This window comes from Falco cherrug, chromosome 6 (assembly GCF_023634085.1).
Source record: "Falco cherrug isolate bFalChe1 chromosome 6, bFalChe1.pri, whole genome shotgun sequence".
Classification (NCBI taxonomy): Eukaryota; Metazoa; Chordata; class Aves; order Falconiformes; family Falconidae; genus Falco; species Falco cherrug.
The window spans coordinates 77,828,117-77,848,583 of NC_073702.1; the positions used below are offsets into that span (position 1 = coordinate 77,828,117).

Consider the following 20,467-nt stretch of genomic DNA (forward strand, 5'->3'; position numbering starts at 1 on the left):
TCTTAACAGCAGCAATAGGGATCGATTTTCCTGGGAACAGGATTTAGCCCCCTTCCAGATTATAGAGAGTTGCTCTGTAACTTCACGTGAGCTCTGCTTGTATTGTCACATACCTGAATGTGAACCACAGGCCTGTTCATGATAGTAAAAAATCTTCCTGTGGTCACTTCTTTTAAATGTGTTTGCTACAAATTCAGGACTTTGACAAGGAAACACTCCATAGTTCAAGTTCCTCTTGTTTGGTAGGCTTGCTTCTAGTGTGAAATAAGGTAGAGCTGGTGGTGCCTAAGACAAAGTAGTGGTCTTTGGTTGTAACTGCAGCCCCCAGGATGGTCGGGAGCACAGACTTGGTGCCTCCATATCTGTGGTTTTTATGTTTTAATGCCAGCGTTTAAATCAAGCTGACTAAAACTAAAGCAGAAAACTGAGCATTGCCTGCATCTAGAAAACTGACTTGTGATTGGTATTTCGACACCTCAGTCTTGTAAGAGATGTTGCTCTAATCTGGCTGCTTCTCTCTTATAAGGGATTGCAGGCACTTATATTTATGATTTAAGCTTGCTTTTTTAAAAAGAAAGAAGTCAGAACTTACTGTTTCTAGTATGTTTATGCTTTGTGGTTTTGCCCATAAAAGAAGAGCCGCTAGTCATCTTCTAAAGCCCTGAAATGGGACCACCAGACTTAGGAATTTGTTGGAACCTTCCTCTAGGCAACTAAGGATGTTACCTTCAAAATAATTTTTTAGTGAATCTAATCTGTATTTTATATGCATATTGGCAACAGCATGTAGGTGCCTGTTGGATGTTTGCATCAGCAGGCTTTTGAAAATGTATCATTAAAAATTAATGCTGTTCCTAGATTAGAGCAGCCAGACTCTGAAAGAGAATCAGCATGATCCTTGTGGGTCCTTCCAACTTGAGATATTCTAGGATTCTGTGATTCTGTGCATATGATCTGATATCAGTTCAGGTGTTGGCTACTTACTGTGGTCTCCCTAACCCTGGAACATTCCCATATTCAGCATGCATTGTCCTCATACTGGTGGCTGTGACCAGGGTAGTAGGTACAGCTTGGTCTCTGGCTAGTCTTATCCTCCTAGTAGAAAATGGTGTTCGGGCACCTTCCTTTAAGCACACAACTGTTCATTTGGCATAATGACAGTCTCTGCATTTCCATTTTACTTTCTGTTCCCTCTTTCCTGGAAGACTCTTTAAACATCTCCTGCAGATCCTGTTTGCTCTGTGCCTGGGCAATCGCTTACTGTCTTCAAAAGGTTTTCAGGGCTTAGTTGTCTTTCCTTTTCTAGTTCCTAACCTGGTAAAATGAGGTTTACAATGTTGAAAACAAAGTTAAGCTGCTTTAAGAGTAAGTTTCCAATGTGCAGTGAGGTAGGTTGTATCTGCCTGGGGAAGTCCCTTGTGTTATTCTCATGAGTAGCTTTCACTGTATTCAGGTATTTTATATCAGATGGGTAATAAGCTGCAGGCAGTATTCCTATCCGTTAGATGGCTGCCTTTATTCAGGAAAAGGAAAATACAGAAGGTGAGCTAAATCAAGGCAACAACGGATACATTTGTTTTACCCTGTACAAAACAAATAAAACCTGAAGCTGGACAAGCTGTTTGGAATTGCCTGGGGGCTGCAGTGAGGCTGGAGTGTTTTCTGAGTGGATTCATTAGTTTCTAGCTTAATCTAGGGATTTTCAAAACTGGCAGGCAGTACTTTCTAAATCGGGCACCACTGAAAACAGACTTCAGATGAGAGTGAGTTCTGTATGTGAAATGCATCTGCAGGTTTTTCTTCTCCCCCTCTTCCCCATTTAGATAGAATTACAATACAAAAAGGAATGCTGAGATCAGATTTATACCAAATGACCATGACTTTTAATTTGTCTTTTTTTGATATCAGTTAATCTCATACAAAGGAAGAGTGTTGAAAGTGCTGTAGGAGGTAGTAAAGGCCAGTGAACTGTTTATTCCAATTACTGTTAAGTTAACAATCCCTCTTGGCTGGTGTAGGAGTTTCAGTGGAGTTAAAAGAAGGGTATATTATGTGGGCAATTGCATGTTGTTAAAAATAACCCATAGAGCTTCATACTTTTGGCTGATATATTTCATGCCTCTTATTAAGCACAGGCCATATACCAGCAAGTAGAAAATTCTTGATTTGGTGAGCCCTCTCAGAAATTGTAGATGCTGACTATTACTCAGATGCCTGGCGTGTTTTGTACTGAGGACGCTGGGTGTGGCAGCCTTCTAAACATCTGACTTTGGACTTTCAACGTTGCTATAATACAACAAGAATCAATCTTGGAGGCAGTATCTGTGTTTTGAAATGTTTTCACCCAGTTAATCTTAATTGCTGCAGCTTGAGTGAGGAAGCATTGCAAAGTACAAGAGAGTGTGGAAATTATATATACAGTTCCTACTATCTTGAGCTTTACCACTTCAAGCTTTTGATTCACATTTTCACTTAAACTGTGGCAGATTGTTTTTGAGGAGGATGGGGAACATCTGTGGGTCATAGCTCAGGATGGCAGTTGCCTTCAAAAGTGTGCTGGTGCTCTGTTGTGGAAAAAGACTGAAGACATGGCCTCTTCTTTGAAGGAGAAGTGTCTGAAGTCTCTGGGTAGAGCAGAAACATCCCTCCAGGATACGTGCAGAGTAATTGGGCAACCATAAGTTCATACCTCACTGCCTGGAGGGGCTCCCCTCTCGAGTTTGTCTTTTTAATGCCTGCAAAGCTTTAATGGTATGTGGCAAACATCTAAAGACTGCACTTTAATTTTACCTGTGTCAGACACTGAATTGAAGCTTAGGTTGAATTTCTCTACTTCATACCGGCATGGAGAAAAGGGAGTTTTCTTGAATTCACAGATAAAAAATGAGTTTGGATTTTGAAATATGAGCTGAGAAAATGTTAGCATTACCTCAGACCTGTAGTTAGTAAGGTCTTTGTTAGAGGACAGAAAGGCTATCGGCGCTTCAGTGTTGTGCAGAACAGAACATGTTACTTCTTTCAGGATTACTTAAAGACTGGAGGCTCAAACTTGCATGTTTTCTTCCAAGCAGGTGCTAACACTGCAGTTGGCAGCTGTTGTCATTCCTGCAGACTTTGGTCAGGAAATAGCCTGAAAAATCATTGTAAGGGGATTTATCTGACTTGCTTGTGTCAACGTGTTTGTTTTTTTTTAATAGGATGTTGGTAATTGGCAGTGTATGTTTGTTTGTAATTGCAGTCTGTGAAGCTTGATGGTTTTCAAGCTCTAAGATACGGCTCGTTAGCCTAAAGTGACATAAGCAAACTGAAAAACCAGCAGCAAAAGCTACATAGCTTTTTGGAATGGTTTGTGGATCTTCTAATCAGGTTTGATCATCAGGAGCTGAATTTAGGAAAAAATAGTTTTCCTTTGCAAGTGTTCTTACTTTCACCATTTCCCTTGAATCAGGGTCCAAGAAGCGGCAGTGTAAAGTGCTCTTTGAATACACCCCGCAGAATGCGGATGAGCTGGAACTCAAGCTGGGGGATGTGATCGACATCCATGAAGAGGTGAGCTGATTGTCACGCTATGTGGCCAAAAGTCAAATGTTTGTGGGGGGGGCGGGTTGACTGATTACTGAGTTGCAAGGATGTTTGAAAAATAGCATGGGGAAGTAGTGTTTTTGAAGCTAAAGCAAGTAGTTTAGGAGTTCTTCTCTTAGGATCCAATCCTAAACCAATGAATGCTAGATGTTTAGGGGAAGTATTTGATCATCGCAGCTGTAAATTGTGATTTGTTACACAGATTCCTTTTTTGAGATACTTCTACAGTTCTTTGGCCCAGTCTGTGATCTGTGTTTTTAGATGCTTATACTAAAACTGTTTGACTGGTTGCCTTTAAGCACACATACTCCTAACTTGTTTAGGTGAAAAATGTTATTTGACCTGATTTTCCAGTTTCATGCTTTTTTGAAATTCATTGAAGCTTGAGCTAATAGTAACAGTATTCAGCACAGAGGCCTGTACCTGTAGTACAATACACTTCAACCCACTTGCGCAAAAATATGGAGCATAGAAATGAACTCAATGTGTTATTGCCTTCATTTCCCACTGGGTAAGAAATAGTTAAAGATATGTCTTGATGTTCAGACTTTGATGGCAATGGCCCTGTGTATTTGAGTGGGAGTTTCTTATCTTTTCCTGCCTATGTGCTTCCTTAGTGTCTGTTCCATTCAATGGCAACTTCTGTTGTGAGAGGCTTGAATATGTGGGAAGAGCTTCTCTTACAAGAGCAAAAACTGTCAGGGAGCCTGCAGAAAAGATCAGAGCCATAGTAGGAGGAACCTCGTCAGAACTAGGTGGAAAACTTCTGCATGGCATGCTCTGACCTTCACTGGTGCCATCTCTTCTTACTGTCTCCCTGAGGGTCTGAGGAAGGAAAAGACTGAACCTTTCTTTGTAGCCATGTGTCTGGTGGTGCTTTTAAGTAGTTTTACGAGATTGTGTTTTTCACATGTATGCTCTCTTCTGAAGAGAGTCCTAACTCTCCAGGATCCTGCCAGTTGCCAGGGAGGACTTGTCCAGTCTTCTAGCAAGGAAGAAGTTACTCCTTTAAATGCATTTAAACCAATGACTTCTAGAATTTGTTATCTCCTTATAAACAAGAGAAAGTGAGTTGTAAAACCTGCTCACTAAAATCATAGTTTCATAAATACCATTGTGTGTGTGTGTTTTGTAAAGGAGTGTTCCTGGAGAACCTCACCAGTTTAATTTGTGGATGGTGCCTGTACACAGCAGTCATGACTTTGAATGGTCCAAGTGAGCATTTACAAGAGATAGCAGTGCAGTAAACTGTTGCGGAAGCTGCTGTTTCAGGTTGCACGTGTCAACATCTGGAATTATTTTGGGAGGGATGTTCAGTGTGATGTATCAGAGATGACCAAGTACCCAAACAGAATAAAAAGATCAAAGCATTTCCTCATCTGGTTTCTTAAGGAAACATGGATTTTTTTTTTTTTTTTTCTTTCAATTTTTATTTGGTCAGTCCCCATACTTCTTCCCTTCCTAATGATTTGAAAATACGTGTTTGTAGTACACAGCCTTTGCTACTTCTGAGAAAAACTATTAATGAAATTTTTAGGCAAATGCTACCAGTAGAAAAATATTGCAGCTAACTATGCTCATAGAGCTGTTTGCACACTGTTTTTATGGTGGCATAGAGTAGACCTGACAGGTGTAGGCTTTGCTTCACTAAACTGTACTGATGGACCAGAAATGCGTGTGAAGAATGGTAGAAAATGCCATCCATTGGTTGTGCAGTATGCTGGGATAACTTTTCTTAGGTAACTTGTTACCATTATTGTGAGATGGTTTGCTTCCATTTATGTATAAAAGATGCTATTTATATATATGCAGATAGTGCATTACTGTTACTTCAAGGAAATATCATTTGGTTACTTTTTTTGTGGGGAAAATAAGGTAAAATCAGCCTCACAAGGGGACTTACCTGAGAACAATTAAGTAATTTAGCCTTTGTAACTTTTTATTAATTGACTAGTTACAACTGACACTACTGATTGTGAAATCAAAGGTGGAGGCAGATGGTTCAGGAATTAAATGGATAATACTGAAAAGAGCAGGCTACAAGGATCAGAAGTAGCTTTTAGGGAAGAAGGCCCTTGTGCTATGTGCTGGCTGAATCTGCAAGGTTTTTTGTTTACAGAACATGTGGGTTTTGCATGCAAAATACATGCACAGAATGTATGTGATAATTGTATCACTGCTGTATAACTTCTGTTTCTTCTTTATCTTCCTTCCACTCCTGTCAGCTGCAGCACTAAATAGCAGATTTATTTTTGTAGTATTATATTTGTAGTATTTGCATGCTGTGTTATCAAGCATAATTGAAATTCATATGACTCAATTTAGTGGAGTTTTTATTAAAAAAAAAATCAAAAAATCGGAGTGCTTGTTTCGGACCTCCCCCCCTTTGTTTTGAAGTCTGTTTTCATCGTCTTATAGAAATAAGTTGATGGAATTCACACTCGGAAAAAGCACTGATGTGTGTAAAAGCTGTAACTCCCTCTTGTGGAAATTGTATCATGTGTAAGATTTTTGAAATGGAAGATAAGGCTTGTGAAATTGTCCTCTGTGTTGCTAGTGCCCAGACATGCACAGACGCTATCCAACAAAGTGCGTAGAACTTTTTAAACCTTTTTTTTTTTAATGTTGATTAATGATACCATTTCTGGTAATATAGTTTGTATATAGTAATTTTTTTTTCTAAAGACCGCGTAGTGAGGAGGTTGAAGTAAGTGTGCTCAAGAATTTTGTTTAATTCCTGTCTGTCTCTGACGTGACGTGGCATCGCATTGCCTTGCAAGTCTCTAAAGCGCTTTGCTGACCTTATTTCTTGGCAGAAGAATAAATTGGATTCTTGAGTCACTTTCTGTGTCATAAACATTAAAAGTCCCTTTCTCATGGCTCTTGGGTGTTGTATGGGTGAGTCAAGTAATTTTAATTTTAGTTTTTTGTAATGCGTTGTGTAAAGCATGAGGCTGTGGAGCCTGGAGAGGACTTGTCAGTAATCTGTGCTTAAATTCAGAGGACCAGACTCTGAATTTGAACCATCCACAGCAAAGCTATATTTGAGCACCAGGATGTCTTTAAAAATAACAGTGCTCTTTTCGTTGCCTGTCTGTCTCTCTAGCTGCCAGGTTCTGCTTGCCTGAAGGTATGCTAGTGTTTAAGAACTATCCCTGTGTGTCAGGCATAGTGACCTAGAAAACAAGGCTAAAAAAAGAAAATGTAAACAACTGCTTCCCCACCCCCCTGTTGCTTTGCTTTTCATATCTAAAAACAGCTTTCCAGCCACAAAACAGAACAATTAAATTTTCAAAATATCTCATCTTAATTATATTTTTAAAATAGTGCTCATTAGGCAAATACATTTGACTTAAGACATTTTGAAAATTGTTGATAAATCTGAAGAGCACAATTCTTACTGAGTCTTCTGGTATTGTTTTACACTGTCACCTATGCATGCCCACCTTTGGCTTGTTCTGCTTTGGACCATGGGGTACTCCTGGTAAATGTTCCATTAAATTTTGGAGTATTGCAGTGTAAATAACACACCAGGGATCCAAGAACATAACATTAGAGTCATCATTGTTCCCTAATTACTGAACAGGTTTATTTCCAGTGCAAAAATGAGTTGTTTTGTGAATAGCAAAGCCAACAAAATTTGGCATCCAACAGACTTCTGTCCTTAGGACTGCTGTGTGCCACCACAAAATCCTCGTGTGTCTCGTCTACCTTTGTTGGCAGGACAGCCCTGATGGGAAAGTATCTGTACTTCTGACACATCTAGAGCTAGGCAGATGCTGTTTAGCCAGTTGTCTCCTGCTAGAAGGAATGGACAGCTTAGTTTTCTGTTACTCTGTGATATTCTTAAGGACTTTTCTGTGTTCTACCCAACATTATCTCTAAAAATTGTCTGTAGAAACTTGAGTCTTTTGACCAAAATTGTTAGAGATTGTTCAATAGATAGGAGGGCAGGGAGTAGGACTGGTGGAAAGTGGACAAGACAGAGGGAAAGACAGATGATCAGCAAGAATACATAAAAATTTCCTTCGAAAGCCAGGCTAAAAGTTGATAGTTATTTCATGAACAGTGTAATTTTTTTTTTTCTTCTGTAAGATATGTAACAACTGTTATACTGTCTTACCTTGAGGAAGTTGATGAACATTTTGCTGCTGTTCTGGATTAATTGGCCTGGGGCTAGTCACATGTTTCAGGATCACTACTGTAGTGACAGAAGTGGCAGTATATTATTTTTTTCCTCTTCTTTTTGCCTACTGTTTGTACATCTTTGGTAGGTTTCTTTATAGAGAAATCATGGTCTTTTGAACTTTCCCAATGTTGTTCGTAGAGTTTTATAAGTGAAGTATGGATGGAATTAATAGGAATTTCCTTTTGCTTTATTGGTAATGTGCAAAATATTTCTGTACAGGTAGAAGAAGGCTGGTGGAGTGGAATACTAAATGGCAAAGCAGGGTTGTTTCCTTCAAACTTTGTGAAAGAATTGGAATTGACGGATGATGGAGAAACACAGGACACTCTGGATGACACAGGTGGTATTCTGTTTGTTGTAAACCCTTAGCAAAGTCATTTTAGATCTTGCATGCATCTTGGAGTATTATGGTTTTAGTACAACAAAAGCTCTAAAGAATGTGAGCTATGAGCTTCCTTAGGATGGTATTTAATTTCATTTTAGAAAATACTGAGTATAGAAATACCTGTCTTGCTCCCAATACCCTTTTAGTAAGATTACAATCAAGGTCTTGATCTTACAAATGTGTGTTCTGCATTGTAGCACTAGAAATTTTATCATATACAGAGCTGAGGTTTTTAAAGTATTGGATGTAAAATTATTCTTCTGTTTTAATAGCTTTTTTTCATCTTATTCTCGCAGACATGCATTCCCTAATGTGGAAAACTGAAGTGTTTAACCATGTAAACTGATAAATAAAACTTTTGAATTTAACCAAAACAGTACAGAGAGCCTCAACTTAAAATGAATTCTGGGAAGGGGACCCCGGTTCTTTATTATGTTTTAATCTAGCAATAAAATTAAGGTAGTATTTACATTTAGCCATCCTTTGTGGCTATGAGTGTACAGCTTGGGCAGAAGCAGTAGCCGAGTGCCGAGTGGTGCCAGGCATGTGTGTACGTTACAGGAAATTACTTAGTTCCTTTGAAACTTTAGAATTCCTTTGCACTTTAGAGGCATTCTCTCTGTGAACGCCTGAGGACTTGGATTGTGCAGGCAGAGGATTTAAGCTTAGGCAAGTGCAGGGTCCTGCCCCTGGGGAGGGACAGCCCCACACACCAGCACAGGCTGGGACTGACCTGCTGGGGGGCAGCTCCAGCTCTGCCAAGGACCTGGGAGTGCTGGTGGGCAGCAAGTTGCCCATGGGCCAGCAGTGTGCCCTGGTGGCTAGCAAGCCCATGGGATCCTGCGGGGCATGAGGAGGAGCATGGCCAGCAGGTCGAGTGAAGATGTCCCCCCATTCTACTCTGCCCTGGTGAGGCTGGGTCTGGAGTACTGTGTCCAGTGCTGGGCTCCCCGGTTCAAGAGAGAGGGGGAACTACTGGAGAGGGTCCAGTGGAGGGCTGCAGAGATGATGAGGGGACTGGAGCATCTCCCTGATGAGGAAAGGCTTACAGAGCTGGGTATGTTTAGCCTGGAGAGGAGAAGACTGGGAAGGGACTTTCTCAATGTCTACAAATACCTTAAGGGCGAGTGCCAAGAGGATGTCTCCAGGCTCTTTTCAGTGGTGCCCAGTGACAGGACAAGGGGCAACGGGCACAGACTGAAGCACAGGCAGTTCCACCTGAATGTGAGGAAGAACTTCTTTCCTCTGAGGGTGACAGAGCTCTGGGACAGGTTGCCCAGAGGGGCTGTGGAGTCCCCTCTGGAGACATTCAAAACCTGCCTGGATGCCACTCTGTGCAACCTGATCTTTGTGATCCTGCTGTAGCAGGGGGTTGGACTAGATGATCTCCAGAGGTGCCTTCCAACCCCGACCATTCTGTGTTTCTGTGATATGACAGTGTGGAATGTGAGTGTTCTTTGGGAACATCATCTTAATGCTAGTTAATTGATGGTTAAACACAGCTATGTAATGTTAAAGGGAAAAAGTGATTTTAAAATTTATTTTTCTCTTTGTAGTGATGTGCACCCTCACTTGTAAGATGTTTAGTATTGTTTCTAACAAGAGTTTGTTCAGAGGTAGGAAGTGTCTGGTTTGGATATTTTTTTTTTAATTGCAGAAATAATTACAGTAGCATAAAATGAGTTCTTTGACTTGATCAGTCGCAGATAGCACAGTGGCTGTCCTTGGAGGTAAAGTTACCTGACTTTGGAGTCTGGTGAGATGGATTTACAGGTGTGTATGTTTGGGTGTTAACTCCTGAATACTGAGATCAGTCGGACTGAACAGTAATTTGAAGTAATTGTGTTTTCTGTCGCTAACTAACAAGTTAGGATTTTCAGCCCCTCATACCCCCAGGGGTTATATTTAATGCTCAGACCTTTCACAGTCAGTATCTCAAGTATCTGCTCACTCTTTCCTCACTCCTGGGAGATGGTAAATGCCCCATTCGCTGAGCTGTGCTCTTTTAAACATGCAACGTGGACTTTGCTCATCAGCTAGCCCTTGTTCGTGTGGGGGACTTCAACCTACCGGATGGCCGCTGGAAATACACCACGGCGAAGAGGGAACGTTCCAGGAGGTTCCCAGAGCAGGCGGAGGATAACTGCCTGACCCAGCTGGTCAGCGAGCCAGCCAGGGGAGATGCCCCACGGAGCCTGCCACGGGCAAACAGGGACGGACTGGTGGGTGATGTGGGGGTTGGAGGGCGTCTGTGGCACAGCGATCGCCGGATGACAGGAGTTTTCATTTCTCAGAGCAGTGAGGAGGGGGCTCAGCAGAACGGCTGCCTTGTGCTGCCAGGGGGCCGGCGCTGGCCTGTGCAGGGGCCGGGTGACAGAGCCCCTGGGGAGGCAGCCCTGCAGGGCCCGGGCTCCAGGCAGGCCGGGCGTTCCTCAGGGAGGAATTCTGAACGGCGAAAGGCAAAGATGAGCGGTGGGGGAGGAGGAGGCCTGGCTGAGCAGGGAGCTTGGGCTGGAACTCGGGGAAAGGGAGAGTTTCCACCGCTGGCAGAGGGGGCAGGCAGCTCTGGGGGGCCGCAGGGGTGTTGTGAGGCTGTGCAGGGTGCGGATCGGAGAGGTGAAAGCGCAGCAGAACTCGGGCTGGCCACTGCTGTAAAGGATGTAAAAAAGATGTTTTTACAAATCATTAGAAACAAAAGGAAGGCCAAGGATAACCTGTATCCTTTATTGGGTGTGGCGGGGAATGTTTCTACAAAGGCTGAGGTGCTTAATGCTTTCTTTGCCCCTATCATTAATAATTAAAGTAAGACCAGCTTCCTTGAGGGTACTGGGCTCCCTGAGCTGGAAGACAGGGATAAGAGGAGCAGAAGCAAGTCCCCACAGTCTGGGAGGAGGTAGGTAGTGACCTGCTGCTCCACTGAGACATGCACTCAAGACAACACAATGGGGCTGGATGGGATCCACATGAGGGTGCTGAGGGAGCTGGCAGAGAAAGCTCACCAAGCCGCTCTCCATCTTCTATCAACTGTCCTGGCAAACCAGAGAGGTCCCAGCAGACTGGAGGTTACACAATGTGACACTCATCTACAAGAAGGGCAGGAGGGGAGGATCCAGGGAACTACAGGCCTGTCAGCCTGACCTTGGTGCCAGGGAAGGTTATGGAGCAGCTCATCCTGAGCGCCATCCCGTAGGATGTGCAGGACAATCGAGGGATCAGGCCCAGCCAGCATGGGGTTATGAAATGCAGGTCCTGTGTGACTGACCTGATCTCATTCTGTGGCAAGGGTTTGACATAGAACCTTTAACACCACTTACCACAGCATTGTCCTGGAGAGACTGGCTGTTCATGGCTTGGGTGGGTGCACCCTATGCTGGGTTAAAAGCTGGATGGATGGCCAAGCCCCAAAAGTGGTACCAAATGAAATTACATCCAGCTGGTGGCTGGTCACAAGTGGTGTTTTCCAGGGCTCAGTATTGGGGCCAGTGCTGTTTAATATCTTAATCAACAATCTGGACAAGGGGTTGAATGTACCCTCAGTCAGTTTGCAGATGACACCAAGCTGGGGTGGTGGTGTTGATCTGCTTGCATGTAGGAAGGCTCTGCAGAGGGATCTGGGCAGGCTGGACCCATGGGCCGAGGCCAATGGCACGAGGTTCAACCAGGTTCAGTGCCGGGTCCTGCCCCTGGGTCACAGCAACCCCAGGCAGCGCTACAGGCTGGGGGCAGGGGGCTGGGAAGGTGCCTGGTGGGAAAGGGCCTGGGGGTGCTGGTCAGCAGCCGGCTGGGCATGAGCCAGCTGTGTGCCCAGGTGGCCCAGGTGGCCATCAGCATCCTGGCTGGTATCCGAAAGAGTGTGGCCATCAGGAGCAGGGCAGTGCCCGTCCCCCTGCGCTGGGCACCGGTGAGGCCGCCCCTGGACCCCTGTGTTCAGCTTTGGGCCCCTCACTGCAGGGGGACGTGGAGGGGCTGGAGCGTGTCCAGAGCCGGGCAGGGGGCTGGGGCAGGGGCTGGGGCACAGGGCTGATGAGGAGCGGCTGAGGGACCTGGGGGGGTTCAGCCTGGGGAAGAGGAGGCTCAGGGGGGACCTGATCGCTCTCTACAGCTGCCTGACAGGAGGCTGTAGGCAGGTGGGGGTCAGTCGCATAAGGTAGCAAGTGATAGAATGAGAGGAAATGTCCTCAAGTTGTGTCAGGGGAGGTTTAGTTTGGATAATATGAAAAATGTCTTCACTGAAAGGGTTGTCAAGCACTGGACCAGGCTGCCCAGGGAGATGGTGGAATCACCATCCTTGAGGTATTAAAAGACATGTAGCTGTGCCGTTTAGGGACATGGTTTAATGGTGGACTTGGCAGTGCTGGGTTAACGGTTGGACTCTATCATCTCAAAGGTGTTTTCCAACCTGAACAGTTCTATGTTTCTAAAATGTCTAGCTATCCTATTAGATATCCAAGAGGGGTGTAGCTACGTTAAGAGTAACTTGGTTGAGAAATTACAAGAAACTGAGTTTAAGAGCCATGTAACTTCACGGTGTTATCAAAAATCCTTGCATTTTTGGTAGAGGGAAGAGGCTTTAGATTTTATTGCAATTCCTAGGCATGCATACACTTAAAATAACTTATGTGAAAGGGTAAAAGGTGTGGAGGCTATTTTGAATTTGGTTTATAAAAGCTGTCTATTTTCATGTGACTGTCTCCTGGAATTCTGCACATGGAGATCACTTGCCTGTGAATACTACTGTGTAGCCTTTAACAGATTGACTAACTTGTAAATTGAAAAAGAAAAAAAAAAACCAGAAACAAAAAAAATATCTTAATTTAGATGGTAGGAGCTTTAAAGATCTGCTCTGAACTACATATTTTAGGGGTGTATAAATGTTGTCCCTTAAGACAAAAAGTTTAAAAGAATCTTAAATACTTGTGTGCTGGTTTTGACTGGGTAGTTACTTTTCTTCACAGTAGCTAGTATGTGGGGGTATGTTTTGGATTTATGCTGAAAACAGTGTTGATAGCACATGGATGTTTTCATTATTGCTGAGGAGTGCTGGCACAGAGTCAGGGCCTTTTCTGCTCCTCACCCCACCAGCGCAGCGAGAAGGCTGGGGGGGGGGGGGCAGAAGAAGTTGGGAGGGGACATAGACAGGACAGGTGACCCCAACTGACCCAAGGGATATTCCAGACCATATGACGTTATGCTCAGCATATAAAGCTGGGGGAAGGAGAAGGAAGGGGGGGACATTCAGAGTGATGGCGTTTGTCTTCCCAAGTCACCATTACACGGGATGGAGCCCTGCTGTCCTGGGGATGGCTGAGCACCTGCCTGCCCATGGGAAGTGGGGAATGAATTCCTTGGTTTGCTTTGCTTGTGTGCGCGGCTTTTCCTTTCCCTATTAAACTGTTTTTATCTCAATCCATGAGTTTTCTCACTTACCCTTCAGATTCTCTCTGCCATCCCACTGCGGGGGAGTGAGTAAGTGGCTGCGTGGGGCTTAGTTGCTGGCTGGGGTTAAGCCATGACAGCTTGTGTTAACTACCAGTGATTAATCTCAGGAGGCTATATACAGTTTTAGTGTGTAACCCATTTAAATTGGGTTTTAAGCGTTGTTAGGTTAAAAAGCTATTTAAATAAATTTGCAAACTCTTTTCAGGTACTTTTGATAGTGCATTTTGAGCAATAGAAAAATTTCACTTTGCTTTGAAAGACATGAGTCTACCACTGAAACATGCAGTTTTTTCCTGTGGCTGTTGAAACATGGTAGGATTCATTATGGACCTTTATTGATTATCGCTTTCAGCAGCTATAGCTGTGGAAATGACAAGCTTTTAAATGTTGGACTGAAACCACATCTTCGGAGAATGTGTAAGCAATGTTTTATAAAACTAATGGAAAACATTGATGTTAACAGACTGTGGAGCCTGAGTGATAATGGAAATAGCCAGAAATACTAGTGGTCTAATGACTTAGTTGCTAGAGCATTCAGTACAATACTGGTATAATTTCAAATGGTCTTGTGTTAAATATACAACTAGAACAAATGTGAGGCATTACAGCTACAATAATATTCCTGGAAAAGATGTTTAGCAAGAGCAGTGCACATAACAGGTTTGCTTCCACTTTTTTCCCCAGAAGAGCAAATAACTTCAGAGATGAAAACAACTTTTTCTTTTTTTTTGTCTTACCCACCCTCCCCACCCCCACTTTCAGAGTCTGTTTTCAGTGGTTCTACCTCACCTGTGGCCTCTCCAGGAAATGGGAGTGAACCTGGATCTGGACCAGCACAGCCAAAGAAAATCCGAGGTATTGGGTTTGGAGATATCTTTAAAGAAGGCTCAGTGAAACTTAAGACAAGATTGTCCAGTAATGAATCAGAAGATAAAAAGCAAGATAAGGTTTGTAGTGGTTCATATTGTTGGTTTTGGGTTTCCTGTAAAAATAATTTAGAAGACATGGAATCTGAAGACGTAGTACCTTACAGATGCTGAATACACTGACCATTTTAAAATTTGTCAGTATTGTTCCATAATGAGATCATAATAATCTCATAAGGTTCTTGCCTATAAAACAAGACAACCCCCCTCAGAATTCTTTCATAGTACGTTATATCTGCCATTGATTCCAAAAGGTCTATTCAAATGTCTTGGTATTTAAAACATGAGCGAAAACCAAGCTGATATAAAAATTGTTTCAAAGCTGTGTGGTGTAAGACATAACTTCTCGAACACATCTGTAATATGAGGCCTTTTGTAGTTCTCTTTGTAACAGACTTTGTATATAGTCTGGACAAGACTGTTAAGTGTTCCTGTACAAGTTAAACCTGGCCTTTAAAACATGGAATATTTGGGGGTTTCTTTAGGTTTTGGCTTGTTTTTTTCCCCCCAAGTTTTGGTAGATGTTGAGATTGCTCTTTTAGGTGTCAGCTGTCACTACCAATGTAAACATCCTTCAGTGTATGCTATCAAGCTTTTGGTTTTGTTGATATCTTCGGTTAAAGAGCTACATAAAATGCTGATTGTGTAAGCCTGAAAAATACTTTTCTACAATTTTGCATCCTCTTTCATGTTGGTGGTGTCCCCCCCTACTTTTTTTTTTTTTTTTTTTTTTTAGTGGGAAAGGAGCACTTTTATTCTCTGTATCAGACTTAAAGCTTTAGGAGAGAGCAGGCAATGTAATGGTAGTGGAACTGCTTTAGAATTGCACCTAAGAGCACTTTGCACCTAAGAGCACTTTTACCTCTTCGAAGCACAACAGTGATGCTCCGTTCTTTATCTTGACTTTATACATTGTTTACACCAAAAGCTTATATATGGATTTTCAGCTTTTGATAAATTTAAAACGGCTAAGATAGCCAGTGTTTCAGTTTTTACTCTGGTGACAATTCAAGAAAGCTTTTAAAACCTTTGTCCAATTTCAATTTTTTGTCTTGTCAGTTATGGTCATTAATGCTGTTTTGCTGACTGATTTGCCTTTCTCTTCTGCCATGGGAATAATTGTAATGGTGTAGGGCAAAAGGTGGGGTGAGTCCCTGAGAAAGAGGGTAGGGACAGAGACTTCCTTGAATGTGTTTCTTCTCAGTAGCAGTGCTAAGAGCAGTGATCATCCACCTGTAGACATGGTACGTGTCCTCTTTGTTTCTGGTCCAGTCAAAACATCGGATGATTCAGAAGACAAAAGCTGTAAGTTTGTTGCCTTCTGTTTAAGGCTTGGGGAATGTTATCTGCTGAGGAGGATGTTGTTCAGCTTGGGAAAGAGAAGGCTCTGGGGACACCTAAATGTGTCATTTTGGTGTATAGATGGAGACAGACTTTTTACTGAGGTCTGTAGTGACAGGACAAAGGGCAGCAGTTTTAAACTGAAAAGGGCAGAATTAGATTGGACATAAGGTGATGTCCAATCTAATGGTGGTGTTGGAGGTGAGACACTGGAGTGGGTTGCCCAGAGAAGTTGTGGATGTCCCATTGTTGGAAATGTTCAAGGTCAGGTTGGATGGTGGCTTTGTGCAACCTGGTTTTAGTGAAAGATGTCACTGCCCATGGCAAAGGTGTCAGACTGAGTGGTCTTTGAAGGTCCCTTCTGACCCAAGCCATTCTGTGATTCTGTGAAGGCACATTGATTTTCCTTGGTTGTCACCAGGCTTTGTCCCTTGACGTAGGAGTTTGTGGGATCATTGCATCTTCATGTGAACGCTGATAGACTAGAGTTTCAGGCCTTAGCTTTTAATTTGCTGTCTTGTCATGAGATTGATTGCTCAAAAGCATGTTTCCCTACTTTCTACGTTGTAACTTGGGAGTATAAAGAGCCTATCTAAAATATGTTCAATCAAGTCTACTCAGATGTTTTTGAATTGTGTTGTTTGCCTGTCTATAAACACTAAAATATGTTGGTGCTCTGTTTTGTTGGTTGGGTTGTCTGGAAAATTGTTGTTGGCTGTTTCTCAGGAAGAAGGGAAATGAAGTGAGAAAATAGTTCTGCATAGCTTAAAGGCAATGAAATAAACAGTTGAGTTCAGCACTTAACGTTCCACTTGTGCTTGTTGCCAGTCATCCCAAAGGTGGACAGATTTGCAGAACAATGTGGAGAGCCCTAGGGAGATAATTTTCTTGAAGGTCTTGTGAAAATGGGTGGCTTCTTTGGATTTGTGCTCAACTCACTTTGGAGTTAGATGGAGGGATGCTGGAAGGCCATTCTCAGTCTTTAAGCCAGTAAGGAAAGAAGTTGTCATCAGGAAACTCTAGAATAGAGGGGACTTTTTTTCTGTTGGGGAATTCCGAGACTGTGCAGCACAGGAAGGCTGAGCACTGATGTCTCTGAAGTGCTTAAGACTATATATGTTCCTTCAGGAGATAGTTTCAGCTGGTCCTAGTATCCTGTCTGGGCTCAGGCTATTTATAGCCCTCCTGCCTAAACTTCCTTTCATACTTCTAATTGCATCTTCTTTTGGAAGGGGGAAATGTAGAGAACTATTTCCATGTTGGACTTGTTTAATCTCATAGGTGGGTTATTTTAGTGCATCCTTCATATATTATTCTGGAGTGAGTTAAATTGCATATGTACTTCAGGAACATCCCAAGTGTGGCTTTATGGTATGTCAGAGGTACCAAACACCAGCCCACAGGCATCATCTGCTTTTAGGGAGAGTAAATCTAGTTTCTTTGACGTAAGAAGCCTGCAAAGTTTAACTGTAAATGAAAATGAACAGAGTAACTAAAGGCAATGGGATTTTTCATGTCAGTAACTCTGTTAGGGCTGTTCAGGTAAGTACTGACTGTAAGTTCATGTTTTATAGCTCACCTCTGAAGAAGTGAATGCAGCTGAAGCTGTCTGAATCTTCCTGACAGCTCAGTAAATCTCCTCTGTGTGTGTGGGGGGGCTAATAATACTGGAACAATTATTTTGGTTAGATGTTAACTCTGAAATTTGTTACTAGTTGCAATGCCTCTGTGGTTGGTTTGTTTTTTGTTTTTTTTTGGTTCAGGATATATCTCTAGTGACACTTACCTGTTCTGTTCTTTACGAATTTTTAAGAGTGGAGGGAAGCTTTGACAAGTTTCCATGTGCTCTTACGTTTGTCTGAACAGTTAAAACCTGAATGCCTCTTCAGCTGAGGTGGTGTATGGCTACTGCATATTCCTGCTTTATTCCAGTGCTAAGTGTGGTCAGAGAGTTACTTTCAGCAGAGCTGTTCGGTAACTGCTGCAGTTCTGCACTGGAGGAGGCAGTTTTCAGGATAATGGAAGAGAACGCTTGAAACTGCTGAAACAAGATTATAAAAGTATGTCTGGTGATGTCCTGAGATTTGCTTCCAGTTTGAGAGCTGTGCTCTGTCTTTATTCAGTAGACAAAATTCTAATTGCAGTGGCTGTAATATAAATAGCTACAGGATTTGAAGTATTTAATGGAAAAGCTCATTGAATCTCTTGGTTGTGGTCATTTGCATCATCTCAGCTAATAAAAACCTGAGTATGTTTCGTAGCGTAATAAAAAATAAAACTTATAAAGAATTTTTGTCAACAAAATTCTTTTTTGTTCATATAGCCATTACCTAACTGTCCCCCTGGAACAAAGCTAATTCATTTTCCCAGTACAACAAAACCTGAAAACTCATCAGAAGTAATAAAATCAGAAGGAGAAAATAAACCAAAAGGTAAGGATGATGAAATTTACATCTATTACTTGGTAGGCCTCCCTAGATAAGTACTTGGTTGTCTAATTTTTTTTGTGTGAAAATCTTAAACTTCTGTGTATACTGGCTTTTTCTGTAGTGTTGTGTACCTTTGAGGAGTTAGGCAAATGCGAAAGAGTCTAAAGGAGTTTTTGCTTGCGTTTCTGTGGCAAATGAGTCAAAAACGTTTGTAGCATTTTTTCCCAGAACAAAATAAGGCTGGGGTATGAAGTTTTATTGCAGCAGTCCCTTTACATTAATTTCCTACGTGCTCAAACTGACTGACGTTCTGCCTAGCTTTTGGTGTTCAGATGGGATAGTGGATATCTATTGCAATGGAACAGTTCCCGTACTTCATTTCTGAGTGGCTAGCATGTTGTCATAACTGTGTGCAAAGTTTCTTGCCTCGAAGTTGGTGCTTATGTTTTGTTGAAGTCTGTTCCCTAGATAATCCAGTTACATTGTGATTCTGTTTATAACAGCTTTTTTGTTTTTCTTTTTTTATTATCTCTTCAGAATTTCTGACTTCATTTAACTACCAAATTGCATAGTTTTATCTAGAGAGATATTTTTAACCAACCCAAGACATCTTGTGAGAGTGCCAACTCCATATAAAAAATTAACTTCAATTACGTGATATGTGGACGGCTCACTCTACCTGGTTCCAGAGCAGATGTTTTTTCTACTTCTCTATTGTAATTTCAAGTATATTTTTGTTTTATGTGGAAAAACCTTCTTTTGGTGTAAGTGGGTTTTATATGGAATGCATAATTTGCAGAAATAAGAATACTGCAGCAAACAACTGACTTCTTGTGTGTGTTCAGGAACTGTGTAATCTAGCACAACAGGGCACTTGAAGTGGCAGGTTTGTTAGTCAGAGCCCTAATTATATATATATATATATATATATATATATATATATGGCTTTCATGCCATTTGAGTAGTATTTTGGCTTTGTTGAATTCAGTAGCTGTAAATAGCGTGAACGTGTACAGACAGCGGATTACTGTCATGAGGTATTTGATGTTATGGCTTGAGAGCAGTTAATACTTGAGTTTTGTTATTGCAAAGCATGTATCAAAAGTTTGTGTACAATGCTTTCAGTGGAAGCTGATGCTTACTTTCAACTTTAAAATCTTTACGGAACATCAAAATTGGGATCACCTTTCGATCTTGTTAAACCATTCCAGTGCTATTTCTGTAAGAGCCAGCAAGATAATGTGCAGCTCTGAGTATTGTGAAATTTCACTTGCCTGGAACTTTGCATAAAAATTAACTCGACTCTGCCTAAAAAAATCTGAACATTTGGTACTGAATAATGAATTAAATATTTAGCTCTTTTTATAATTTCAGGTGCATCTCATGCTAAAAGCATAGAAATTGGACTAATCTAGTAGCTATGCTGAGACTCAGCTCCCCGGAGAAATGAATACATCAGAAAGGAACTGAAATATGCTAGTAATAGATGCTGTGGGAGGACATCAGTGCATAATACCTATAGAGACAAATTAAACATCTTATAACTTTTGGAAGAAAACTTGGGTTTGTTCCTTAGTGTTTTTATTTTAATATAGACAGTATTATAGTTTATGTATATCCTCCTCAATTTTGAGAGAGGAAGTTTAAAATAAACTGTGTTCAATACCTTAGCAAATAAACAGAGATCCCTAAAATGTTTAGACTAGTGTGGCTTAGTTTTTGGTGTGGCTCTGCTATTTCTGGGAAGTTTGTTTTGGACTCTGGTGCAAGTATGTAAAAATATTTTGTTTAAAAAATAAAATAAATACAGTTTGACCCCTCTTTCCCCCCTCATTATGTTAGAATACAACATCCATGTTTCCTGCTACTGTATTGTTGATCCCAAGTTTTTCAAAAAGATTAAATTTTAAACTACGAAGGATAGGTTGGATGGGGCTTTCAGCAGCCTGGTCTAGTGGAAGGTGTCCCTGCCCATGGCAGGGCGTTGGACCTACATGAAATTTAAGGTCCCTTCCAGCCCAAACCATTCTGTGATTCTATACCTTTTTATTAAAAATATTTGCTGAAGTTCAGATCGACTGTTTTACAAACACCATCTTAGATAGAGAAATTCTGGAAAGTTAAACTGGGCATTTTTTTCATCTTAACTACTGGCAGAATGTCAGGCTTACAAAAA

General features: G+C 41.8%; 1 protein-coding gene across 2 annotated transcripts in view; it reads left to right on the forward strand.

The window, feature by feature from the left end:
- Positions 1-20,467, forward strand: part of CD2AP (CD2 associated protein) — an 89,634-nt gene that overhangs the window by 42,168 nt on the left and 26,999 nt on the right. For both annotated transcript variants that reach the window (XR_008732849.1, XM_055714361.1), the window contains exons 4-7: positions 3,449-3,549; positions 7,991-8,111; positions 14,358-14,542; positions 18,186-18,294. Coding sequence is in view for 1 of the 2 variants with exons in the window: in XM_055714361.1 (XP_055570336.1) it covers positions 3,449-3,549; positions 7,991-8,111; positions 14,358-14,542; positions 18,186-18,294 (516 nt within the window). In the remaining variant the exon portion in view is untranslated. The remainder of the gene's footprint in view (positions 1-3,448; positions 3,550-7,990; positions 8,112-14,357; positions 14,543-18,185; positions 18,295-20,467) is intronic.